The 27,460-nt window shown below is 31.2% G+C and overlaps 4 protein-coding genes and 1 non-coding gene across 5 annotated transcripts; 1 reads left to right on the top strand and 4 right to left on the bottom strand.

The window, feature by feature from the left end:
• Positions 1–241: 241 nt before the first annotated feature.
• LOC114387068 lies at positions 242–1,092 on the bottom strand. The gene has a single exon (XM_028347183.1). The coding sequence runs from the start codon at positions 911–913 to the stop codon at positions 659–661; it is 255 nt and encodes an 84-aa protein (XP_028202984.1). The 5' UTR covers positions 914–1,092; the 3' UTR covers positions 242–658.
• A 3,865-nt stretch (positions 1,093–4,957) lies between these two features.
• On the bottom strand, positions 4,958–7,770 carry LOC114388300 (E3 ubiquitin-protein ligase RNF181-like). Its single transcript, XM_028348718.1, has 2 exons — positions 6,861–7,770; positions 4,958–5,525 (listed from the first exon to the last, which is right to left on the bottom strand). The coding sequence occupies exon 1, from the start codon at positions 7,585–7,587 to the stop codon at positions 6,880–6,882; it is 708 nt and encodes a 235-aa protein (XP_028204519.1). The 5' UTR covers positions 7,588–7,770; the 3' UTR covers positions 4,958–5,525; positions 6,861–6,879.
• An 822-nt stretch (positions 7,771–8,592) lies between these two features.
• TRNAS-GCU lies at positions 8,593–8,674 on the top strand. Its single transcript has one exon. It is a non-coding gene; the product is annotated as a tRNA-Ser (tRNA).
• Positions 8,675–19,724: 11,050 nt separating this feature from the next.
• LOC114387975 (AAA-ATPase At4g25835-like) lies at positions 19,725–21,918 on the bottom strand. Its single transcript, XM_028348282.1, has one exon. The coding sequence runs from the start codon at positions 21,605–21,607 to the stop codon at positions 19,889–19,891; it is 1,719 nt and encodes a 572-aa protein (XP_028204083.1). The 5' UTR covers positions 21,608–21,918; the 3' UTR covers positions 19,725–19,888.
• Positions 21,919–26,944: 5,026 nt separating this feature from the next.
• Positions 26,945–27,460, bottom strand: LOC114386269. Its single transcript, XM_028346231.1, has one exon. It carries the CDS (start codon positions 27,458–27,460, stop codon positions 26,945–26,947), a length of 516 nt encoding a protein of 171 aa, XP_028202032.1.

The raw sequence follows: 27,460 nt of genomic DNA, 5'->3' as shown, positions 1-27,460 counted from the left end.
TTTTGTTCTTGCGCACTATATATTAATTTATAAGGGTTGAGCCACGAGTTTGCATTGTACTCACATCAACATTATTATTTTGTAGCCTTTAAAAAAAATTAACATTATTATTTTGCTAAACAATTAATAGTGGAACCAGTACTAGTAATTTCCTTCTGCAAGCAAGCATGAGTCCAAAAACCAAAACTAATCAAACACACTCCACCAAATGCGTCTGTTATGTATAAAATGAAGTTACATCTTTTTTACTTGCAACATTGCAATTGCATATTCTAACAAACAAGCATGTGCGACAACCATTGAGTTCTTAACTAATTAAAAGCAGAGGTAAAAGTAAACTAATGTCAAGATTAATATTCCACTCATAAATATAATACAATATTCATCATAAAAGAATAAATGAACAAAAGAATTAAATGCCCACAAACCAATAACTTTGGACTCTTTTAACAACTTTTGCAATACAATAGCCTCTACACGAAACAGAGAAAAATAATTTTCATGCTACTTGGGTCTAGTCTGAGGTTTTAAATTGCAATTTGTAACCACCACAGCAGCCACAACATTTGGAGGTTTCTGAGCCTTAATCTGACCACCCCAAAAGCTGAAATTGTCTCCAATTTGTAATTGCAACCACAATTTAATTAAAACCTTACAATTATAGATCACTTTGATGAAGTGATGGAGTTTTAGGACCCTTTGGTGAAGGAGAGGGTTCCCCTTCTGGAGGAAAATCAGAGATCAAAGCCAGCATCCGGCGAATGCTCACCGACCTCGCTGGCCTGAAGCTGTTGGATTTCTTCATGTTCTTGTTGAAGATGTTTGATGAATTGGAGAGGATAAGGTACACCAAGGCTTGAACTAGAATGAACACCACAACCTTAATCAACATGTCTCCCAAGCTGCTCTCCATTTTTTCAAGTTTTTTGCTAACAAATGTAACAATACACCCTAGCTAGCTTCTATGACTTGGTTGAATCTCTTGAGTTGATGTGAAAGTGAACAATGGATTGATGAATGAATTGTGAAGAGAAAAGTGGCATGCACACGTCCTTTTATAGTTGCTAACGCATGGAAGGACATGTTGGACCAGCCATTGGAAAGGTAAAGTATAGAATATATATATATAATAGCATGCAATTTTGATTTTTGACCTAAGCATGTTTGCTTGCGCGTCAAATTCAATTGGATCCACGTTTGTGAGAAGCAACTATATGTAACTTCTACTTATTTTGGCTATTTGGACGTAGAGAGAGAGAGAGTATTGATCCACGTTGGTAAATACTTTCCAAACATTTATGTGTTTCACGTTGAAAATGTGGGAGTTGCGGTGGAAATTTCGTTGTTATCCAGAAATTAACGTGTGTGAATACGTGTGAAGAGTGTAGTGGTCCATTAAAGTACAAATATTTTTCAAGGGGTAAGCCAATGAATGAGGAGGTTGGCTGTTGACCCATTATGATAAGTTGTGTTTGGCAGACATTTCTTGAGGAAAAATAAATTTGGTCAATTAATTTGTGGCCTCTAATGGGTGGTGCTGATTCAACGGTTCTATCTACTATAGTCTCGTTGCTATGTTAATAGTTATTTAATTGGTTTGTCTTATAAGCAAACGAAACTTCTCCTTACCTTGCTAAGCCATCGGATGACAACAGAGATATTTTAATTTTTTCCTTCTAGACTACATTATCATTAGGAAAAACAATTAATTATGTTCAAGTGTTCAAGTGATTATTATGTACGATAAGTTTTTTCTTTAAAAATTTAACTTAATTATATATTTAGACTTTAACTTTATATTATTGGTTAAACTCAAATGATTTTGTATTAGTTGATTCATTGGTGATATTTTTTTATATATATCTCTCCTTTTTCAATCATTAAAGCCAAATGTAAAAAGCACTTATTAAGTGTAAGATTTGCATCATCTTTACATGAAAAAAAAAAGTATTTTTATTAAGAAAAAGTGTAAATGGAAGAAATGTTTGCCATGATCGTGAAGTATTATTGATCAAGAGCAAATATTTGCCATGAAGTATTGAATATTTGATTGAAGGGAAGTAACTTGACTTGCACCACACGGGCGCCACCTGATTGCGTTTCAAGTCAAACAACAAAAATATAACTTATACGTGTCTTACGATGATAAAGTTGGCATCCCTTTAAAGAGACCCTTAATGAACCGTTTTGGGTGATTGCAAATGCTTCTTGGGATTAATGATACATGTGGGACATCATGGCTCAAATGTATAGTTCAGAAAAATGCAATTCATGAAAAGGTTTATCTAAGGATTCTTTGGACCACGAGTCCATGAATGCATGGCTTGCCGACCTAAACAAGTACCTTTCCAAGTTAAGGTATTTAATGTTTATTCTTATCCTCTAACTTCATTGGACTGAAGTTAATTTTGATAAATTTGAATTGTAAAAATTAGATTGAATATCCTTTGATCAATTTTAAGAAAATATATTCTTTAATAATTATGTATTAAAAAAAATCCTTAACTTAATAAATAGTAATTTGTACAATATAATATTATATTAATATTAATATCATCTACCTTAAATATATAAATCAAATATATTTTAAATGTAATTTTATATTTTTTAGTTCTATAATTTATCCAATATAATATTAGGCAAATGCTAACCAATCACTTAAGGTTAAAGAATTAAAAGAGATAAGATTTGATTGAAGGTGTAAAATTATATTATTTATGACTTTTTTACGCTTTCTTAGACAATAAATATTTTCATTTTTAGTTCTTTAGCCAATGTTCTAATGACATTGATTGGTAGGGGTGTAAGCGAATTGACCCGAATCCGCAAACCTGTCTAATGAAATCCAACTCAATATTTAAGTTTAATGAATTCGAGTAAAATTGGATTAAATGACAATTTTAGAGTTTTGAATTTGACCAAGACTTAATCCGCATAAATTAAATTACTAATATAGAAATCCTAAAATAAACATATCTCATTCCAGAAGTAATACATTGTTGGGTTAATTAAGTTTTTAGTCCCTAATTTTTTTTAAAATTTAATTTTTAGTCCCTAAACTTTTGTTTAACTAGTCAAAGTCCTCAACTTTTTTCCATTAAAGTTTTTAGTCCCTAAACTTTTGTTTGACTAGTCAAGATCCCAAAATTTTTAGAAATTTTAATTTTTTTTTCCCTAAACAAAAGTTTGAATGCATTATTTTTATTTATTTAATGAGATTTCAAGGATTAAAAACCAATTTTTTCAAAGGTTTAGAGACTAAAAACATTAATGAAAAAAGTTGAAAGACCTTGATTAGTCAAACAAAAGTTTAGGAACTAAAAACCTTAATAAAAAAAACATTGAGGAACCTTGATCATTCAAACAAAAGTTTAAGGACTAAAAACTTAGTTAACCCTACATTGTTTATCTTAAGGTAATACATTGCTTTGAAGTTTATATTTTTCTATTTATATTAAGGTAATAACATTGTTTTATAAGAATGATACCATGAGTATATATTTATGATTTTTTTTTTGTTTATCACATGAATAGTATAATATTTTATGAATACTAATTTATAAAATATCCTTACTATTCTATTAGAAAAATATCCTTATTATTTTGAGTTTGAAGATTTTTTCAAGACTTAAAGTAGTTTTTTAATAGCTTAACTTGATAACAAACTCGATCCTTCCAATTAAAGTTGAATTGGATTCACAAAATCCAACTCAATTAAATTTAATTGGATTGGGTTGAAAAATAGACAAAATTTAACCCAACTCAAACCACTAACATCCTTATTTATTAGCAAGACCAATAATATTCTTATAAAAACTCACCTTTTGATTTAAAATTTTGATTTAATAATTAATATTATATTTTAATAATTAGATTTAATATCTTTTGATCAATTATAAAAATATATATATATTCTTTAATAATTATGTATTAATAAAAATCCTTAACTTAATAAATAATAATTTGTATAACATAATATTATATTAATAATAATATCATTTACCTTAAATATATAAATAAAATTTATTTTAAATGTAATTTATGTTTTTTTAATTCTAAAATTTATCCTAATGAGAAAAATGCTAACCATTGTCCTAAGTTAAGGAATTAAAAGGGAGAAAATTTTATTGAAGCGTATAATTACACTCTCCATGACTTTTTTGTGTTTTTCTATAATTTCTATAATAAATATTTTTTCTTTTAATTCTTTAACCAATACTCTAATGATACTAGTTAAGTTAACTCATAATATTGACTCATAATATTATTGTGTCAATAACCCAGATTAATTCACTTATATCAAATAAGTTTCAATAAACGATCCTATCAAAATTATAGGTGAATAAAAATATTATTATGTGCAAAGTTTGTATATTATCTTGACTTAATCGAATTAAGGTTTAAACAAATGAACCTGCCAGGATAAATAAAAATGAAGTTAAATCCTGCCCAAATGGATCAAAATCGTCTGACACCCTTGAACAGGAGAGGTCAAGGCCATCGAGGTTAGAAAATTAAGGATATTGCTCATTTTCCTTTACGGGGAAAGGAAAATTAACATTAAAAATTGTTTATTTTTTATTTCATTCTTCTCTAATTATAAAATTCTTTTTAAAAATTTATTTATTCCTTTTTAAAGAATTTTTCTAATTTCTAAATACATTAATTATTTTTTCTCTACATATTCTTACTTATTATTCTCTCTCCAAATATTAATAAAAAATAATTAAGTGAACAAAAAAAAATTAAATTAATAATATAATTAATCGGCAAATTTTAATGTGATTAATTAAATTTACGAGAATACTTTACTAATTTAGTTTCTTACCCAATTTCTAAAAAGACCCTTTCTATAATAACGGTTTCCCAAGAGAAACTAGTTACTCTCTGAACCATCAAAGTCAATCACAATCATTTGGGAGGAAGGAAGTTGATGTTTAGTTAAGTAGTGACGATATAATTAACCAGCTGCATTCATTACATGAGTAAAGATCAGAACAAAACTTACACACCACAACAAAATATGCATTTTAAGGCTATTCAATAGTACACATCCACACTCAAATGATTCAATCCCTCAACAATCTCATACCATAACTACAGCAATATTGGCAGGAAAAAATATCATCTACTGTAAATCCATAACAAAAAACAAAATTGTGAACAAAATGATTCAGTGGGAAGGATCCATCATCCACTTGGACAATTCAGACACAGCACAAAAGAAAGCCAAGTTTTACACAAGATTTTATTGCCTAAATTGGAAGGGAAATTTGGGTAAGGAAATCCAGTTCCAAGACCAAGTGACCAACATAGAGAGAGTGGAAGATGGAGGAGAAATGCACATTACTCGTGCACTCCATCAAATTTATTGTATTTTTGGCTATAGCACTACAACTAGCTAGTTGGAGATTCCCAAAAAAGGAGGGAAAAGAACAAAAGCAGCATAATCGTCGGTGCAGATTTACACTTGATAAGACGATCTATGGTGATACAACTTCAACATTATTTAATAAACTATATACCTGCAATCACATTTCCGAACAGCAACATTAGTTCATAAGCAACAATTGAGACTCTTTCAAAATAGAAAATGGTTAAAGTTGCTAGAGCAAAAAGCATTATTAGTAATGACTATCCTGCAGCAAATAGGAAATGGTTAAAAGTTGCTACATCAAATGCATTCGACATACTTAAAAGTTAGAAGACACATACTTTGAGTGCGGTTGAAAAAACCTTACTTACAGTTTTATTTAAAATTGTCTTATAATATAAGCTTTTGTGTAAGTATTTAGAAGAACTTGTGAAAATAACTTATAATTTTTCGATATGCTGCTTTAAGCTTATTTCAACAAGCTTTCCGTTCTAGCTTACGAAGAAAACTTGGGATATACTATGTTAGAAGAGTTTAATCATATTTAGCTCTATTTGGATAAATTTTTCTATAAACACAAGTAAAAAAGAAAATAAAAATGTAAAATGAATTGAACTTCCCACATAAGCTAAAATAAACTATGTAATTTCTTCGAAAACTTTTATATAATATCTTTTCGTGTAATTTCTTTGAAAACTAGGGTGCATAAGTCTGTGTTTGCTTGAGTGTCTACAGGTTACATCTTGGAAAAATTCACGTCAAATTTATGAAATGGCATAGTAGCAACTAATGTTAGCTTCAGGAATGATGAGCATCTAAGGCCAACAAAGGTCAATCCAAACATGCAATAAGTTGATTTTAGCTTATGAGAAAGCTCGATGCATTTTATCTTCTTTTTTTTTTTTTTTCTCTTTGTATAATGCATAACTGCATATGAAAAAATTTACCCATACATAACTTTACTCTTCAACTATAAAAACAACTTATATATAAGTACTTACATAATAAACACTTACTCATTAAATATCATAGAATGGGTTATGGTCTCTTCCCCAACCCAATGTTAACAACAATTAACATCAAATCTCTAACAATTTTCAAGGCAAAAATACATCACAAGAGTCCAGTTTCAGCAAAATCCTGAATTACGCAATAACAACCTCTGTAATCTTGCCGTTTTCCTCAAATAAAACGCAGAAAACCAGCATTCAAATCTCAAAATCTCGGTTAAAAACAATAAGGGTCTAGTTACCAATAACACTCTCCAAGACTTAGAACACACACATTATTAACCTAACAAAAATTCCACACTCTCAATTGATCTAATTCTCCAACCAAATTTCGAGTTTCAGTTCCATAATCCGCAAAACACATGTTCCCATCAAATTCTAGAGCAGTTCAGCTTAGTTCAAACTCCAATTCTAATTAGAGCATTAAAATTGACGAATCAAAGGACATGAAAAAGAGAAGACAAAGAGCAGAGCACCTTATTGTAAACGTCGTTATCAGCAAGCCGAATCGCCGCCACCTCCACCGCCGCCGCCGCGAGGCTCGCCAATCTGCGCGCGATGATTCTGGTTCTCTTCGATGAGCGCGTGGCGCGAGGCAATGTGGCTGAGCGTGGTCCTGAGCCCGTAGAAATCCTCCTCCGTCAGCTCCGTCAGCCTCGCAATGATCTCCCTCCTGATCTCCGTCATAACGGCGTCGGCGTCAGCGTCGGCGTCACCACCTTCCTCCTCTTCTTCCTCCAACCGAAACCTGCATAGCGGACACGACGAGTTGAGTTCTATCCACGGCGTGATGCAATCGGAGTGGTAGAGGTGTTGGCAGGGCAATTGTTTGGCTTGGGCGTTGAGGGTAATTTGGTCTTTGCAGACGGCGCAGAGAACGACGCCGTTGGGGTCGAGGGAGGAGAGGAGGGAGGGGGTGACGTGGAGGGAGGGGAGGGGAAGGGGTTTGGAGGGAAGTGGCTTAGGGTTAGGGTTAGGGTTAGGGTTGAGGAGTAAGAGTGCGTCTTGAAAAACGACATCGAAGAGGGATGATTCGGCGTCGTTTTCTTGGGAGAGGCTTGGGGAGTCCATGAGTTCAAGGAAGTGGGTGTGGCAGTGAGGGCAGAGGAGAGGGGAGGGTGGGAGAGTCAGGGACACGCTCATGTCGCACTCGTGGCACCAGTAGGTTTTCGCTTCCGCCGTCGCCGTCGCCGTCGCCGCCATCCGTGGTGGTAGTTGTGGTGGCGGTGGCGGAGAATGGAAGAAGTGAAGAAGCACTACTATTGAGTGTTTGTTGCGTGTGGTTCGGTGTATGAAGAATGGGGATTAAGAGAGAGAGAGAGAGAGAAAGTGGGGCCCGCACCGACTTCAATAGTTCAACGGTTCATTTCTCTATGCTTTTGTTTTCTTTCAGTTGGTAGCTTCTTAAATGCAACCTTTCAACTACAATATCAATACGATGTTCGCGCATTCAATTGGTTCTGCTTTGAGGGAAAAATCGTTTTTTTGCAATCATTTTAATTTATTATTTAATTAATTTTGTTTAAAATTTTAATCTCATCTGATTCGATTTGATGGGATTTGGATTGGATTGGTTTTTACTTTAATTGTACTTTTATTTTCTGATAAAATATTAAATAAATATTAAAGTATATAATAAAAATTAATTTAAAATATTAAATATTTATTTGCATGTCATTGTATAATTATATTTATATATCTTAATTCAAATGGTTAAAAAAATCTTTAATTAACTATATTTTTTTATAAATAGGTACAAGTTAATGATAATTTTATAAATATATAACAAATACAAATATAAACACCGGTGATTATTAAATTATGAATAAAATATATAAGTAACTTTTAAAATCAATCTAATCCAATAAAAAAAATTTGATTTTCAAGTTTTTTATTCATTTGATTTTTGGTTTATTTGGATTGATTTTTTTTTTATTTTCATTGGATTAGATCAGTTTATAAATACTTTTATCATTAAGTTTGTGAAAATATAAAATTATTTTAAGTCCAACTTAATTAGATGTCTCTTATAAGTCTTAAGTATACAATTATATTATATAATGATATAGAAGGAGTTATTCATACAGTATTCTTATTTGCCTCAAAATTGTCTATACTACAAGATGCTTATGGACCAAAAAAACAACCTTGCAGTTCAGGTTTTATATTAATATATTAATATACATTTTAAAGTTGAGGTGAAAGAACGTCGCTTTGGCCGAGTGGTTAAGGCGTGTGCCTGCTAAGTACATGGGGTTTCCCCGCGAGAGTTCGAATCTCTCAGGCGACGTTATTCATCTTTTCATAATCACATAAAATTGCGAATTTCTCAAAATAAAAGAACTAAAATTAAATTTTTAAAATCAAAGAACTAAAATTAAATTACAATTTTTAAAAAATAAGAGGATCAAATATTTTAATTTTAAAATAAAAAGATCAAAATTATAAAATATAAAAAAGAATGAAATTACATTTAAGCTAAATAATAATACACCTACTGAAAATGTAAAACTCTTTTAGATTGTAACGTAATACAATTGCTAATTGTCACGGATGATCACTTTCTTTTTCTTACTTTTTTACAATTAAATTTTAAAACTTTAAAGAAAGGCATACGTTCTGCGGGAACTTTTTTTTTTTAATTTATTGTTCTTATTTTACTTTTTAATAAATAATAGATAAAAAAATGTAAAACTCTTTTACATTGTACCAAATTATCATTTATAATAATTTTGTTGATTTTTTATTATTATTTTTTGAAATCATTTAAAACTAATTTTTAATTAATTGACTATATATAAACTTTTAAACTTACAATATATGTTTATTAAGTTGAGGATGTATATTTATTAAACTCTTATTTTTTATACATCCTTTTTTTTATATGTAAAAAAATCTGTTTGACAATGATAATAAAGACTGACTTTTTTTTATCAAACTAGTTATGTGATTATGAAAATAATTTATTAAAAATAAGTGATTTTGATTTTGATATTCATTATAATTATAATTGATGTAAAAAATAATTTTTTTACATTAACCGGTCGTGTGGCCTGCAAGGCAAATGAGACAATTGCCATAAGCCTATTATCTAGGAAATTATTAGTACCCTAGGTATTGATTTTTTTCTTGAAAAAATCTTAAATATTAATGATATATTTAGAATCTAATTGTGTATGAAAACACAAAAGACTCATCATTAATTTTAATTGGGTTGATATATATTTTTTAAATTGTAACATTTAATGAGGACATTAATTATAATTTTAATATTTTATCCATTTTTTGTTGCTAGAGCAATATTTTGTCCGTTGTTAGCATTGGAGTAAAAAATGCAATGGTTACTTATTTTTTCTATATATACCTTATAACAAAAAAAAAATGTTTTCATATCATTCTCTTTTCTTCATCTTTCTATCATTTTTTTTCAAGACTTGAGTTGAAGGGTTGCAGTGAAAAATCAAAGTGTAATTCTCTCAGTTCTATTATTTTATTATTTCCTTATATTTATTTTATAATATTTATGTTTATAAATTTAACTTGCTCTTTTGATTTTATTTTATTCTTATAGTTTATAAAATGACAAATAAAAAATTTGAATCTAGTTTTGAAAAATTAAAGAAAAAGAGAAAAGTTGATAAATTAATTTAATCTCAACATGGTACACTTGATAAATTTATTAAAAAATTGATACTGAAAATACTGTTAGCTTTAATTCTAATGAAGAGCATGTTAGTTTTAATTCCAATGAAGAGTAGGTAGAAGTAAAAGATTTAAATGATAATACTTTATTGGAAGAAAATATTGATAATAGTATCACCTGAAGTGAAGCTTTTGAAAATATTTATGATTTAGGAAAATGGAAAACTATTGATGAAAATTTAGAACTTTAATGATAGAAAAAAGTGCAATTAGATTTAAAGATTTATAATTTCTAAAGATAAAAATATTAGACATTTTAATTCATCTTTTTATTAAAGGATGTTGATAAATGGAGAGAAATATGATAGGAAATGACTAGTTTACTCTAGAGATTTAGATAAAGTTTATTATTTTTGTTGTAACTTATTTTGTTCAAGTGGTACTAGTCAATTAGTAAACAAAGGAACTAGTGATAGGAAAAATCTTAGTTCCAAACTCAAAAGTCATGATCATATTAGTAATATGAGAAGATGGATTCAGCGGGAAAAAAGATTAAAAGAAAAAAAACTATTGATCAAAATTTACAAGAACAAATTAATAAAGAAAATGATCATTAGGAAAAGGTTTTAGTTAGGATTATAGTTATATTCAAACATCATTCTAAAAATAATCTTGCTTTTTGTGGGACAAAGGAGAAGATATATGAAAAAAATAATGGTAATTCAAACATTCCTGAAAATTCTTTTCACATCGAATATTTTTTATACATGGTAGATCAATCACTTTCTTTCATAAAGACTTGATTTGAACAATTTTTATAATATGAAACTATTTTTGGTTTTTTATTTGCATTTAAAAAATTTAAAACTTTAAGCCAAAATGTTCTAAAAAGAATTTAAGATGATGGTCTAGATTTATTTTCAGAAGTATTGAGAGAAATATTAAAAGATGAAATTAACAAACCAATGAAAATATTAAATTATATAAAAGGATTAGAGTCTTTTCCAAATGCATGCATTGCTTATAAAATATTATTAACAATATCGGTAACAATTGTCATTGTCAAAAAAAAAATTTCAAAATTAAAATTACTTAAATCTTATTTAAGATTAACAATGTTACAAAATAGATTGAATGAATTAACTATTTTATTTATTGAGAGTGAAATATTAGAATTGTTGGATTATAAAACATTGATAAATAATTTTGTCGCTAAAAAAAATAGAAGATTAATTTAAAATTTTGAAATTTATATTTCACAATTTATTTTTATACAATTTGCCTTAGAGCCAAATTTATGTAGACATGATCCTGACATCAACCAATGTCGAAAGTTAAAATCCCTAATGTTTGATAAATAATTTTCGAAACCTTCTAGATTAGTAAAAAAAGGTCGCAAAGACTAGTCGATGTTTTTAATTTTTTATTGCTTATTTTGTTTAAACAGAATGACCCTTGCTGGAAAGTATAATGTTTTGGTCATTTCATTAATGAATTGGTGCTTCTCTTCTACATGGATTTGTAATTTCATTAAATAAATTCTGTGGATGTATTATTTTGTTTTAGACTTGCACAAGTTCTGGTGCAATCAGTAAAATGTTTTGATTCATTTATTAGATGAATTAAATTAAACGATTATTCAAACTAATACATGAGTTAATAATATGACTGAAAGTGGAGACTTTAATTTTTTGGAAGTCATTTTATTTAAATTCCCACTTTAAAATGATACAGTTCATAATACTTTGGGTTAGGAGGGAAACAAATATTGTACTGTCACTTTAGGTATGTATGTTACTCTAAATAAACAGTGATAGCCGATGAGTTTTTTATTTATTTGATATCATATTCGAACTCACACTCTAATGTTTTTTAGATTATATCTGCAAACCACAAAGTCATGAGAAGAAGTGACAACAATATATAAATTCTTAAATATGCAAAGAGAAAAGTATTAAGTAATTCGTTTCTTTTAAGAATTAATTGCTTCTTAATAAACACATTATGTTTTATTTTAACAAAAAAACTCAAAATATTTTATAGTTATGGGATGTAAGACAAATGGAGATGTCTTTATCTAAAAAAAATTTAGGAAGCTTCTCTAATTTCAAATCAGTGTCTCTTTGGCTAAATTATGGAATTAGTTTCTCTTATCATAACATATATTTTAATATAAAATTGTTATTGAAATTAAAGTTAATTATATTTAACGGTTTAAAATTTAGTGTGCCATCACTGCCATAGCTTATGGTTAAAGCAATAAAGCCTCGTTATCTTAGTGAGTAGCAATTATTTGTCATATTGACTTCCAATCCTCAATAACCTTGAATATGAATGTTGCAATATTCAACGGTGACTCCATAGTGAACTAGGTGCACTGTTTGGACAAGGGAATAGCCAATTGTTGGATACATAGAGCCACGGTATTTGTGGATTTTTTTTTTTTTCTGGAGATGCCTGAAATATATTTAAATTTTGTAATTGATTTCTGAATTTTTATTTTATTTTTTTTATTGAATTTCTAAAACTTCAAAAATTTTATAGGAGATCTTTATCGTTAGTTTCCATCCAAAACATGATAATGTGTCAGTTAGTTGGACACATCAACAATACACATGTAAAATCATGTCAAAGGTATTAATGACATGGCGTGTCACTTTAATTTTTATTTTATTTTTTATATTTAGTTTAATTTAATAAAATATTTTATTAAAATAAATAAACAGAAGCAGAAGTCACTGGCTCATGACCGCCTGAAACACAACCTTCACATCCTTTTTCTGTAGCTCCCGCTGCGGTACGACTAACTAAACATCCTAATAACCTTCTCAACCAGCCCATTATCCCCTTCCAAGAAGGAGTCAACATCAGATAGATATTTTTCAATTTATAAGCCCAGAGTATTCCGTTGACCTCGTGAACGATACGTAAGAGGCGTGTATATGCCTCGGAGGGGCTAAGTTTGAGCTCAATAATTAAGCGGTCGAGCTTGTTGAGGACGAGGCAGGGGTGAGGTGCTTAGTCCATGATTGGCGGAGGACGTGGGTTTGGATGTGGATGCCCGTGACAATGTCGATGAGGAGGAAGGCACCATCGTTGAGATGGGTGACAGTGGAGACCTCGCTGCAAAAGTCAATGTGGTCGGAGGAGTCGATGAGGTTCACCTTGTAGCAAGCCGCCATTAGTTGCACATATAAGCTATTTATTTTCTTTTTTTAATAAAAAGGTTTATTAAATTAAATTAAATATAAAAATAAAAAAATCTAGGTGACACGCCATGCTATTGATGCCTCTGACGTGACTTCACAAGTGTATCATTGACGTGGTCAACTAACGAACACATTATCACATTTTGGATGGAGACTAATGACAGAGATCTCCTACAAAACTTTTGAAGTTTTAGGGACCAACAAGAAACAACAAATTTTCAAGAAGGTAAGCTAAGGCTAAAACCAATAAAAGTTGATATTCTTACTATGTTGACATCTCAATCCTTGTTGTACTAAAGACTCACCTTAATTAAATAATAACAAAAAGACTCACCCTAAATATATTGATGAGAAAGAGAAACAAACAATTGGGAAGACCACATCATATAAAAAAAAAAAAAAACAGACTATGACCTAACGGAAGGGAGCTCATTCAATATTTCATCTCTGCCAATGAAGTTGGATTTAACAGAATAAATTAGTCTTCTACGATATAGTAATTAGTAAACTAAGGTTCAAATTTATATTAAGTGATGTGTTAATATTTAGAGTTTGATTATGGCTAAAATAGGAATTCCTTTGAAGGATAATACATGTGAAAAAAATTCCATCTCCTCCGATTCACAGTTCACACATTGACAAATGTAGCATTATTTTTTATTGGCAAATGAAAAAAGGGAACATATATGAAGATAACTAAAAATACAAATTAGCATCTCATGTTTAGTGTTTTAAATAATTGAAGTGTTAATTAAACAATGTTTATATGAAAGATGACATATCAACATACAACAAAAAGACAGAATCAACCCAACCGATTCCTAATCTTTGTAAGATTCCATAAGAAAACAAAACCAATCCAACCACTTCACTCTTGTACACCCATCACTCATCACTAAAACAGTGCTCATTTGAGTTGCATCTTTCATCCCACTACCTTGCAACTACTCTCACCACAACTTCGCACCAATGATTTCAAGATTGGACAAAGATGTTTATTGGAGGCAAAAAGGGAAACTTCTTGCCTTTACGTCACTATCTAATTTTGTGAGTTTGGTATCCGTGAATGTATAAAAAGCTTTTAGTGGTTAAAATCAAATAATTGTGCAAGAAACCAACAATTCTCAACGAAACAAAAACAGGTGATCTCGTGTCCAAATCAAATTATAAAAAGCTTTCTAGATGTATCTAAAAAGGTGTTATTACATTATTTAATAAGTTGAATATAATTTTTTTTATAAATTGTACATGAAGTAATAATTACGATATATAATTTTTTGTGTGGAGATATTACGATATATAATTGTAACTATTATCATAATTAAAAAATGTTCCATTTAATATATCGTGTAATTGTTATCATGTAAACTTCATTTAATTATGTATTGATATAAACTCTATGGATTTTTTTCTTAAAGACTTAAATATATTTTTTGTTTTTGTAAAATTGCTAAAATTTAAATTTCATTTATGCAAAAAATTATCAGTTTTTCGTCTTCATAAAATTATAATGACGAAAAATATATTTTAGTATTTGTATTAAATTATTATAATTAGAATTTTATCATGGCTTATTATTAAGTTCATTAATAAATTAATTATAAGATTTGTTGGTTAAATTATTAACTTCATGAATACCCATAGAAGTATACAAGTTAATGATGAATATTATTTATTTTGAATATAAAAAATTATATAAAATACTATATCTAGTCCTTCATTTTTATATATATATATATATATATAGAGGATGATAATTATCTTATATGAAAATGAGAATAATTAACATTAATCGTTGGATTAAAATGAAAAATTTCGATTAAAAATATTTTAAATTCAATTAAAACCTCATGTAATCATATAATTTTTAAAAGATTCATTAAACAAAAAATCATATATCTAATTTATCATGTTTAAGTATATCTCAAACTTATTTTTACTATTATCATGATCACTTCTATCATTATCATACTCATCATGATCGCTATCGTGATCATTGCACATCGCCACCAACATGCATGTCATCGTCATTGCTACCGCTCTCGTTGGAGCAATGATAACAACAACAATTCATGCTTAAAGAGCCTTTTAGGATGGACTTTGATTTATCTGGTTGGTGGAGCATCTTCATCTTCTTTTATCAACAAATCCTTGCCCTTGTAGCAATTAGCCTTTTTGATCAAAACATGCTTGATCACTCCTATTTTGAACTTAGTGTTGGATGTGGCCACACAGGAAAATTGGGTTCCAATGAGATGTGGCAAATGTGCATTGAAGCATACCAACCGTCTGAATGAAGCTTGTTTGGACTTGATTTCCTCCCCATATGCAACTAGCTTCATTCTATATAAACTCAAGGCCATAGTTTAACTTTTCCCAATCTTGGAAGCTAGGACTCTCTCCAGGCATCTCCAGATCAATGTCCTCTTACTAAAAGGTCACAGTAGACTTAGTGAGATCCCATAGAAGAACAACATTTAGAGCACATATGAGTGCCATAAGTTGTTAAAGATCCAATGGAGGTGAAAAAGGCATATATGTCTTCAAATTTTGATTCCTTGCTTAATCAGAAGGTGCTCCGGGAGGATAGACCTTCCTTTCATTAAGCTTATGCTCAAAGATCAAACTGTTGGGGTTAGGCTAGCTGAACAATCTGATGAACAAGGAATTCTTTGAACACAGGTTCTCTTCCTACATAACAACCCATAACATTGACCTCTTCGTTTGGATGTACTTCCCATGTAGGATAATTGTAGGATCAATCACCTTGCTTCCATAGATCCAGAAGATTGATCTTTTCAAGCTCTACTTGTTGCATTTTGGGGTGCAACATGTTGGTACCTACTTCAGCTTTCTCATTCTAAGACTTTGAATCTAGGGTAGAATCTTACATAAATATTTGGATCAAAAGGTGCAGAAGGTGGTGGAGGCTTGACCAGTGGAATCTTGCATAGAAATGATTAGATAATTTATTTCTAGACTAGATAATTTTTTATAATTATAAATTATTAAATAATAATTATCAAGTAATTATGATATATAAAATTTGAAATTTTGAGTAATTAGATTAATCATTATCAATCTGATTTGAATTCTGAACAATTAAATTTATGATAAAAAATAATTATAAATTAATTCTTATCAAGTAATTATTATAAGTATTTGAAATTTTGAATAATTAAATTAGATTAATAATTATAAATCTGGTTTGAAACTATAAATAATTAAGTTTATGATAAATAGTAAATATAAATTAATTATTATCAAGTAACTATGTTAAGTATTTGAAATTTTAAATAATTAGATTAATTATTATCATCATATCTCCTTTTTCTCAATTGTCTCTTTTTTTCTCTGCACTGAGCAATCCCGCTTTTGTGTTTTTTTATGGACTACTAGTGAAATATTCATCGTACGTGCATTTGTGAAATATAATCTGTTAGGCTTTCTCTTTCTATTATCTTCATTTACAAATTTAATTCTTTTTTCTTTTCCTCTAATTATTTTTTGTTCTTTATCCTCATTCTTATGTTTGGAACCATGTATAATTAAGTATGCACAACCAAAGATTTTTCTTTTTCTATAAATTATTTTTCGTATAATAGATTTTTTTAAAATATTTTTCATTTAATTTTTTAAAAATATTATTGACCATGTAATAAAAACTTATATTTATTTAATAAAAATATTTTATTTTAAATATTTTTCCTTTTTATTTTATTTTTAAAAATTATTTTTCTTTTTAGAAATTTTTTAAATCATTTTTTTGTTTAGAAATTGTTACAAGTTTTTTTTATCATCGCTTTTTTTTTGCTAACTTTCATTCTTTTTTAATTTCCTTCTTTCTCTTGATTCTGATGTTTCTCATTGGAGTCAATGTTTTTAAAAATATTAAATTAAGGATATATCTTATTTTTAAATTTTTGTTTTCATTTTAGAAATTTTTAAACATTATTATTTGTCAATTTAGTTGCTTTCCTTAATTGTTTTAGAGATAGATATGTTTCTAACTAATGTCGGAGTTTTTATTAATAAAAAAAAAATCAAATTTAGGGTATATTTTTATTCCTCATTTTAAAATTAGTTTTAATTTTGATAATTTTTGATAATTATTTTTCTTATCATCACTTATTCTAATGACTATTTTTATCATTGGGTATAGGTTCTGAAACAGAGGTTGCCAATAAGTGAAGTGAAGTGGTTTAGTGTGATCATTATAAACACTTGACTTTCTGTTAATTTTGTAAATTGTTATGTTAATTGTAACCTATAATTATGTATATACTAAGTTTGGCTCCCAGAATTAGTGTCATGTTATTTGTAGTATTTGTTGCACACGAATTTTATTGACGCTCAAATCCTTCATAGTATAGATTCCTCTATATAGAATTTTTTTAAAAAATTAATTACTTTATAAAATTACAGTATTCTTTGAGTCTCCTTCAACTTAACTATCTCATCATATTTGAACATTCTTATCCTGTATTTTACTCTCGATAAAAGTATTAATTTACTCATTAAATAATATGCTACGGCATGTTAACTTTTTTAAATTATTTTTTATTTTAAAATTTTAATTATGATTTGTAAATCTCTTCCGATAATTTAACTATGGAAGTGATGACTTTAAAAAATAAATTTTTAATATAACTTTAATATATTTTGTGGTTAAATTTTAAAAATTGATATAAATAAAGATAATGTAATTAGTAAAATAAAGTGATACAAAAGTTAATTCCAAAAACACACGCTAGGCCCAAAAGGTAAGCATACATAACTTTTTTTTAAAATTACATTTAAACTAACAAGAAATATATTTAACTAATTACTTTCAATAGTTCATATATTTTATTAATTTTTATAATTAATAAGTAGATTTTTTAGTCTTAAAATTTATATTTTATTTTTCAAAAGATACCTGAAGTTTATAGTTTAATTCCTAAAACGTCTATGTCATTAAAAAATTTTAACTAACAGAAATAAAAATTTTTAACAACAAACTCCTTTTGAGAATTAAAAGACAGAAACTAAAAAATTTACTAACTAAAAAAATCCTATAAAGACTAAAAAAATCCACTTACAATTATATCTTTTCTTATTCCATTCCTCTTGGTTATACCCCACCCTTTCCCTTCTGCCTCCTCGTGGTGACCATATATGACTTCCCATCCTTTTAACCCAACCAAAACTTCAACTTTTCACATTTGAAGGGCAAGATGCCCTTGATTGGATCTTTCAGGCTGAACAGTTCTTTACTTACTACCAAATTCCTCCTCACCAACGCTTTCCCATGATTGCTACATGAAAGGAGAAGCTCTTTGCTGGTTTAAATGGAGGTATCATAACCACTAGTTGGTGGATTGGGACACCTTCATTAGGGCTCTTGAGATCCGTTTTAGGCCTAGGTATTATGAGAACCATTAGGCCGATATGATACTATCACAGAGTACCAACACCTTTTTAAGGGTATTGTTAGGTGCACTCAATATTTTTAAAAAATACTAAAACTATTCCTCCGCTTTCTTCGCATTTGTGATGCGTGCGTGGGAGGGTGGTCCGTAAATCTTACGGATCAACTTGATCCGTATGCCTTTTACAGATCAACTTGAACGGTAAAAGACTTACAGATCAAGTTGATCCGTAAGCCGTTTTATGGATTAAGTTGATCTATATGTTGATATTAAGCGCATACGGATCAACTTAAAGACTTACAGATCAAAGATATTTCAGTCTTTTCCACTTAAGTGTTGAGTACATCAAGTTGCTGGTGTATCCTAGGAACACCCCCTTTTTAAAAATTGAGAAACCGAGTGTATGGTCTCAATGTCAAAACCTTGTTGAACTGTTTTATTTCAGGCCTTAATCCTGAAATCAGAAAGGAAATGGTCATTCATCACCAACGTATTGGGCTAGCCTGTCTTTTGGAGGCTAAGCACAAAGACACCAAATTGAAACCCAGCCTTCATCCAAACCCTACCAACCCTATCCCCACCTCCCAAACCATACCCACTACCCCTATTCCATCATCCTTACCTATTAAACGTGTCAACCAGGCCCACATTAATTAGATAGGGCCCTAGGCCTTTGGTACTATTGTGACGAAAAATATGTCATAGGTCATAAATGCCAAAATCCTAAATTCTTTCTGTTACTTATGGAAAATGACAATAATGTTTGAAGTTATCCAGTTGTAGGTGAGCAACTGTCCTTGTTCTTATCTTGTTATATTTAGCCGTTATGGCTCTTGTCAGAAATTATGAAGAAAAGTTTTTCAGCAATTCTATCACAACTCTATATTTCAGATAAATAGTGATGATTGTTTGATTATGCGACAATTATGTTTTTTTTATTTATATTTTATAGTTGTAATTAATTTAATCAATTTTGTTACTGTATAAAAAAAATTAATTTTGTTGAAAGACATAATAAATCATTTGATTTTTTTTTCTTGTCACATTTAATTCTGTGGTTCTAGTACTAAAAAACCAATTCTCACGAAAATAGTTGCCATTCCCGATCAAGGTCCTTCAACACCACAAAGTGCTTAACAATAATTAAAAAAAAAAAAAAACACTAATCACAAAACACTTAACAAAGCTACATTCATCCAAATTTTGCCTCTTTTTTTTTTCTTTCTAAAAAAAAAAACAAATTTATCTACCAGGATCAGATCTGGTCAACGACCTTAACCTAACGAAAAACTTGACTTTCTTATCCAAATTGTTACACCCATGCTGCTCCTTCCTCTTCTTCCCACTGAACGCATCCCAATTCTCCGGCGACCCCATCAGCAGCACGCTCTCCGGCGACCTAACTCCAACCGCCTCCTCATTCTCTGCCTGGTCATTGGCGGCGGCGGCGACGGCCAACATCCTCCCCTGCATCGCCGCCAGCACCTCCCTCATGGCGACGTCAGCATCCCCTCTATTCCGCAGCAAAATCTCTCCCACCTGCGCCGGCGTGAGGGCCCCACCGCCGCGGATGCACCCCTCCACCGCCTGGAACAGCACGTGCGACTCCAAGCCGAGGTAGTTCCGCGCGAGCTCGCGGAACGCATGGGCCCCACACGTGGCAAGGCTAACATGGACGTCCATGCGGCCACAGCGCACGAGCGCGGGGTCCACACTATCCCTGTGGTTTGTCGTAAACACCACAATCCTCTCTTCGCCGCAACAACTCCACAACCCATCGGTGAAATTCAAAAGCCCCGAAAGCGTGACGCGCCCACTCTCCTCACAGCGCGTAAACGACGACGACGTCGTCGTCTTCTTATTACTACTCCTCAACGACAGCTTCCCAGCCTGCGTTTTCTTAACCGTTCGATCCGCCGTCAAGTCAACGGAACAGTCAATGTCTTCAATCACTATAATTGAACGGTTCGTCGTTTGGATCAGTAATGAGCGTAACTCGGAGTTATCAGAGACTTTGGTTAGTTCCAAGTCGTAAACGTCGTAACAGAGAAAATTCGCCATTGCCGCTATTAAGCTCGATTTACCCGAGCCCGGTGGGCCGTGGAGTAAATACCCACGCTTCCAGGCCCGGCCCACGCGCTTATAAAACTCTTTACCCTCTGCAAACGCCGTTAAGTCGTTTTTTATGTTTTTCTTGAGTTCTGGCTCCATTGCTAGGGTTTCGAAGGTTGAAGGGTGACGGAAGGGGACGGAGACCCAACCCGATTCGAACGAGCCCGAAGAGGTGGTGTTGTTGGTGAAGAGCCTCCGCTCGCGCGAGACGCGCTCGAACTCCTCGGCGCGTGAGGTCACGTGCGCGAGGTAGGGCGAGAGGAGCGCGTGGCGGTGGCGCTTCGGCAGGCGGAGCGTGAAGCTGCGCCTTTCCTCCAGCGAGTCCTGAGCTGTCTCCACGTGGTGCGTCCACGCCACGCGGTGGCCGCGGAAGGCGTCGTGGACGGTGTGGTTCGGCGCGACGGCGAAGGAAATGCGGTTCGAAGACGGCGATCGGGAGAGAGTTAATCGGCGGCACGCGGTGGCGGGGGCGTGGTTCGAGGCGTTGAGGTAGAGGTGCGCGTGGCGGTAGAGGTCGTTGAGGTCGACGCCGCAGTAGCCGTTGAACTCCGGAATCTCGAAATACGAGTACGGAGAAAGTAGATCTTGAAGAGATTCGTATAGTGAATGAAGCAACGAGAGAAGCTGTGATGGAAGAACGTTCTGGAGAACGGTAAGTAACCCTAACAGAGACCACATTTGTGATAATATCTCCATTTCTGTGTGTTTTGGTTTGATTGAAAATTTGTTTGTGGGAGTGAAAATTGGAAACTGGAATTGAAGGGTTTGGGTTTTTAGGTTTCTTATACGGTGCGAAAAAGGAGGAACATGGTTCTGAAAAAAAAAAAAAGAAGCATTGGGTTTGGGCATATGGTAGAGTAAGCAAAAGTTAAAGGTAAAGATGATGATGAAGGCGACCACTTTGCTTTTTGCTTTGTTCGATTGAAAGATGTGTGAATTGTGATAATTGAGTTGTTAGGGTTTTATGGAGATTTTTGCCATGCGTCCAGAATCTCAGAAAAGTGTAGATTTTTGTTTGCCAAAGGATTTGTTGCTTGTTTTCTGCTTTGATATTGTTGAACGATTTTTTTCTGGGCTCAAATAAACCAAAATCACACCAAAAAATGCAAGGTTTTGAAAATTGCCTAAGGTTCTGCTTCAACCTTTTTAATTGTTATGGACAAAAAGAAAAACTTTCAGTTGTTATTTTTTTTCCCTTTTTGTTGCATTGGTTTCTGTTTATTGTATGTAGTGAGCATGGATTTAAATCGTAGTTTTTGTCGTGATTGTCGAAATTAAGGGAAAAAAAATGTAGCTTTTACTGTTGCAGTTTTGTTCTCCACACATTGTGGAAAAAAATTGTCTTGCATACTCCTTCCTTTGAAATGGACTGGGATTACTTTTTTATTTCTAAAATAAAAGCAGTCATATTAAGAATTAAGAATATGAGACATATCAATGATCTTTCCCTCAGCTTTTTATTTAAATAAATAATAAAAGCTGTCTTATATGAGAAATGATATATGAGTGGGTGTTCAAAACCATTTATAAATCTACATGCTGATACAAAAACATAAAAAATCACTTAAATAAAAAATCACATGAACCAAAAATATGAAAAATCACATGTTTTTCGATTTTCACATCTTGTTTTAAAAATCAAATCAGTATATCATAATTATATTAATTTTTTTTATTGTGATAATTAATAATGAGTATTAACTAATTTATTACTTTTATTTACTTTATAATCAAGATGTATATTTTATTTTTATGTACTTATATCGTTAAAAAAAAATAGCATTAAATATCATGGGATACACAAATTATTATTATATTATAAAATAAGTTGATAATATTATTATATTTTAATACTAAATAGAAGTGAAGATAATAATTTTTAATTAAAATATATTAAACAAAATTTAATAAAAATAAAATTAATTTTTAAAATTATATAACGTACATAATACTTGAGTAAGTTTAATTGATAGCTTTAAATTATGATAATAGACTAAAAAAAATAAACCCCAAAACCAAATCGAGTCAAACAATAAATAATTGGTTTGGTTTAAATTTGATGTTATATTTAAATTGAACCTTATATTTATTTTATGTTTGATTTGGATAACATTTTGTCTAAAAATTGAACCAAATTGGACTACCAACACCCTTGTGTAAAAAAAATAAATTCTTTCAATCTCTCACTTTTTTTTTTTATCAAGTTATATCATTGATAAAAATAGGATTCATCTCCGGTAAGAACAAGAACGTGAACTGTAATCTAGTTATTGATGAGGACTTTGTAAGTACTCTTTGAGTTTCAAGTTTGTCCTAACCTTGATAAACTTTTGATACAACAAAAACAAAAAAATCTACTTCTCTTTTTTCTCTCACTTTTCTTTCTCAAAGTGTGAAATAACATGGATTGCTTATTCAGATAATATATATCTCTGAAATAAATTTTAAATGCCAATGAATAGATTAATAAATTGTTTAGTCAGATAATATATATCTCTGATTTTTCTTAAATAAAGTATGAGTTTGAGATTTGTATATGAAAAAAACTCATTGAAAGAGTTAGAGCCAATAAGTGTTTTGGGCTCGAATTGCCTATGAGATCCTGGAAAAATTTACAAAATAGGCTATAAATATTCTCTTAAATAAGGCCTCAATTTAGTAAATTCAAAGAAAAAAAATCATTAAGAGACTTAGAGCTATATAAATGTTCTCAACTCCAATCACCTCTTATAAGAAATACCCATGGTCTTAGAACAAAATGACAAATTAACAAGAATTATAGGAGTATAGAAAATTTATTCTCAGCAACATTAAAACCTTGGGGGTTACTTTACTTGTTCAAGGTTGCATTAAACTTTAGGTATATTCGTCAAAATTCAACCAATTTTTACAATCATCTTGGTCACTAAGTAACATCTGATGCCCATAATTGTACAATGCACACGGGGTTTGTTAGGGAATGGTATGTAGTGGATCTCGGTTGAGTTGAACCTGCTTTTGGTTCTTTCTTGACAAATCACACTTCATCTTTTTTCCCTATTGTTCTTGTAATTTGTGCCTTCAGAGGTCAGAGAATGTTCTTATGAATTATTATAACTCATCAGTCACTCATGATGAGTGCCAAGTAGCAGATGATAATGAGGGGATGATGATTATTATGTGCTACTGATGATTTTCATGTTTTACTGCAGCACTATGTCGGTTCAATCTGGTACGGGGGAACCCACTAGATAAATTTATATTCACTATATCTTTTTGCATGGACCCATTGAATGATTTTTTATTCATAATAGCTCTTCATGTTTTTCTTATTCTTCACCTTTGTACTTATGAGCCGTTTAGACCATTGCAATCGATGATGAGTTTAGATTTTCAATCCACAATAGCACAAATATGATGTAATTTTAGATTGTGACTGAAAATGCCAATTTTGTTTCTTAGTTGCGCATTTGGTTGGGCACTTCTATATATTCTTGGAACTTTTCATTACATTATTTTAGGCTTTTAATTGTTGAGGTGGTGAAATGGTCGATGAGATTGAGATGTGTATAGATCTTAAAGTCATGCAGATGGTGGTATTCTTTCTTGTGCATTACATTTCTTTTATCTCTTTTACATGCTTATATGCTTTTGAAACAAAGTTGCATTTATGCTTCTTTACAGAAATTTGTCTAAATCTCCTTTACTAAAGCAGCGCATTTCACACCATCAGATCAAGATCCTGTGGTGCATGTTTGGTTGTCGTTCTTATCTAATCTTTGTTGCCCCTTCAATGGTTTTAGGTATCTGCTTATAAAATGGTTGAAATTTTGAGAAAGGGAACACGGAAAGAGAAAATAAAAGGGGGAGGAAAAGAAAAAGAGGCATGTGTATGGCATTAAAAGCCACGAATATGGAGATGGGCAAAAATTTCAGTGTAGGTCAGCCTTGAGAGAAAGCCCTGCGTAAATGGGGGTATCAAGAATAAAGCCACAAAGAGGTTCTCCATATGGAATGTCAATGATCAAATGGATCACATTACATCTGTGCATGAAGCATATCAATATCGATTCATCAAGAAAATAGATAAAACTATTAAGTAGAGCAGTGTTATGACTCTAATTCTTAGCAAAAATTCGAAATCTAAGCCTTTATTTGGGTAAATTTCTCCATAACCATGTATAGGAGATAAAAAAATATCAAGGTAAAAAAATATTGAACTTCTCTACAAGTTAGAAAATTATGCACCTTAGTATTTTGAAGAAGTTAAATGAAAAAGATTGCTATAAAAATTAAAGTTACAAGTTAAATTTTGCTTATGTATAATGTGAGTTTAATTCATTTTATTTTCTTAAATGTTTATGAAAAGGTTTATTTAAACATGACCTAAACCATTGAATACCAGAATGAGAGATTGCATTTCAAACATTAAGCTTAGTTTATAATCGTCACCGTCTATTAGTTTGGGTCAGCCTTTAGAGAAAGCCCTACCTAAATTGGGATATCAGAAGAATAAAGCGATTCTCCCTGAAATGTTAAATGATCAAGTGGATCATATTCCATTATGTATGGCACCTTTATACACGATGGATTCTTCAAGAAAATGAGTCAGCACTATATAGAGCTCAGTAGTGTTATCCTGCAATTAGTTAACGAAATACTAAAATGAAAGATTGCACTTCACCCATTTAGTTTAAGCTTTGGCTTTCCATGATAATCTATTAACCATCAAAACTGTCCATTATTTTTCATCGTTTACTGATTAATATATGTATAGAAAATCTTTGATATTTTAAATCGTAATGGGAACGTTTGGTGTGCTGAGTAAATAAAGCATATATTCTAAACAAATCTTAATAAAATATGACGCTTTTAGCTTCTGTCAAGAAAGAAAACCAATTAATAATAAGGACTACATTGGAAAGAAACAAAAAAAGAAATGAAAATGTACAATATCTCTGTTTTCTTTCCCAGGGTGACATATGCAGGCCACTCCAAAATGATTAATATCAAATCTTCAGATAAGTTTAAGTTTGAAAAGGATATTAGAGAATAAAGTGAAAATAGTCATAATTTATAATGAATATGGACAATCACATATTAAATATTTATAATAGTCTCTCTATGATGTTTATTTTCTGGAAATGTGCATTATTAAAACTGCAATAAAAAAATAGTGCGACAAAAACCTAATGAAAGAAAAATAATACATTCATTGATGAATGATGATAGCTCTGATGGGTTGTCAAATCACAACGACTCTCCAAGACTGATCTGGGATAGGAGAATAGGGTGGGTCTATAAGCCCAAAGGTTCCCAAGAGCCTGACAAGGAAAGGGATGAAGACCAAAGCCTTGTTAGCCCAAAGGAGGGAGGCAATAAAACTGATGATCCAATAAGAGGAGGAGGATTGTTCCTTTTCAATTTGTCCCTTCGAAATGATATCATTTTTATGATTTTCATGGAATGAATTCATATTAAATATTAACATAATTATTATACGACATCGTTTTGAATAGAATAGACAGCCGCACACAAACAACAAAGAAGTTAAATCGAAAAAAGAAGAGACAAGGATGATCTCATCCTCGTGAAAACAAAATCATACTCCTCATCACCAACAAAGAAGATGGTTAGGTGTGGGATTTAAGATCAACGAAATCGGAAAAATGTGATGGCTGACCTCTGGACCAAAGAGAGCTTTAATTTTTTGGACATCCCAAATATTTACATGTTAATGTATGAGATCTGACACCATTAGTTTACTGTATGTTGCGATTAGAGGAGCAAATTGCAACATACTATCAATCGTGCTAGGTAGCCAACTATCTTCATAAACTCTGATGTTGCATCCATTCCTAACTCTCCACAAAATGCCTTTTTGGAAAATTTCTTTTGCACCCATTATATTGTTCCAAATGAAGCTTGGTTTGTGTAGTTTATCTACTGCCAGTGGAGAGAAGTTATGGTAGCACCTTGCTTTATAGACTTGTGCCATCAGGGATTAATCAATTTTATGAGCCTCCCCCATGCCACTGCCTAGCCAATAGCGCCTTGTTGAACATCTTTGTCATACGAAAACCATGGTTGCCATCCCTTTTTGCCTTTGTAAGCTTGTTCCATTTCATCCAATGTAATATCCTCCCATTGTCACTTCCTCCCTAAAAGAAGCGGGATGTCATCCTTTCAATATCTTCACAAAGAGAATTAGGTAATAAGAAGCAGCTCATAATGTATGTTGGGATGGATTGTACTACAAATTTTATGTGCATTTCTCTCCTTGCCTTTGATAAAGCCTTCTTCTTCTTCTTCTAGCCTTTGCCTTCTTCCATACTCCTTCCTTAACAAATTGGAACACTTGACTCCTAGAAGTGTTTTCAACTCATCAATTCTGGGACTAGGCACATTTCGGCTGCAAGAGAGTTCTGTTTTGTGGGGATTTATCATCTGGCTTGAAGCCAATTCATAAGACTGTAGGATAGCCTTAATATGGGTCGTTTCTTCTGGTGTAGCTCTAGCAAAAATGACACTGTCGTCTGCAAATAGTACATGAGAGACCATTGGAGCTCTATGACATACCTTAATACCACAAATTGCTTTTGCTTGAATTGCCTGAGAGATTATTGTTGACAATGTTTCAACACAAAGAATGAAAAAGTATGGGGATATAGGATCCTTTTGCTCAAGCCTTTTGAGGCTTAAATTTCCTATAATGCTCCCCAT

This window comes from Glycine soja, chromosome 15 (genome assembly GCF_004193775.1).
Source record: "Glycine soja cultivar W05 chromosome 15, ASM419377v2, whole genome shotgun sequence".
Lineage (NCBI taxonomy): Eukaryota > Viridiplantae > Streptophyta > Magnoliopsida > Fabales > Fabaceae > Glycine > Glycine soja.
The sequence above is the reverse complement of the archived record's forward strand: the minus strand, read 5'-3'. Positions and strand labels throughout refer to the sequence as shown.

What these genes read in the sequence shown, in the direction of transcription:
- LOC114388300 (XM_028348718.1), bottom strand. Translation starts at nt 7,587, where the DNA reads ATGGCGGCGACGGCGACGGCGACGGCGGAAGCGAAAACCTACTGGTGC.
- LOC114387068 (XM_028347183.1), bottom strand. Translation starts at nt 913, where the DNA reads ATGGAGAGCAGCTTGGGAGACATGTTGATTAAGGTTGTGGTGTTCATT.
- LOC114386269 (XM_028346231.1), bottom strand. Translation starts at nt 27,460, where the DNA reads ATGGGGAGCATTATAGGAAATTTAAGCCTCAAAAGGCTTGAGCAAAAG.
- LOC114387975 (XM_028348282.1), bottom strand. Translation starts at nt 21,607, where the DNA reads ATGCCCAAACCCAATGCTTCTTTTTTTTTTTTTCAGAACCATGTTCCT.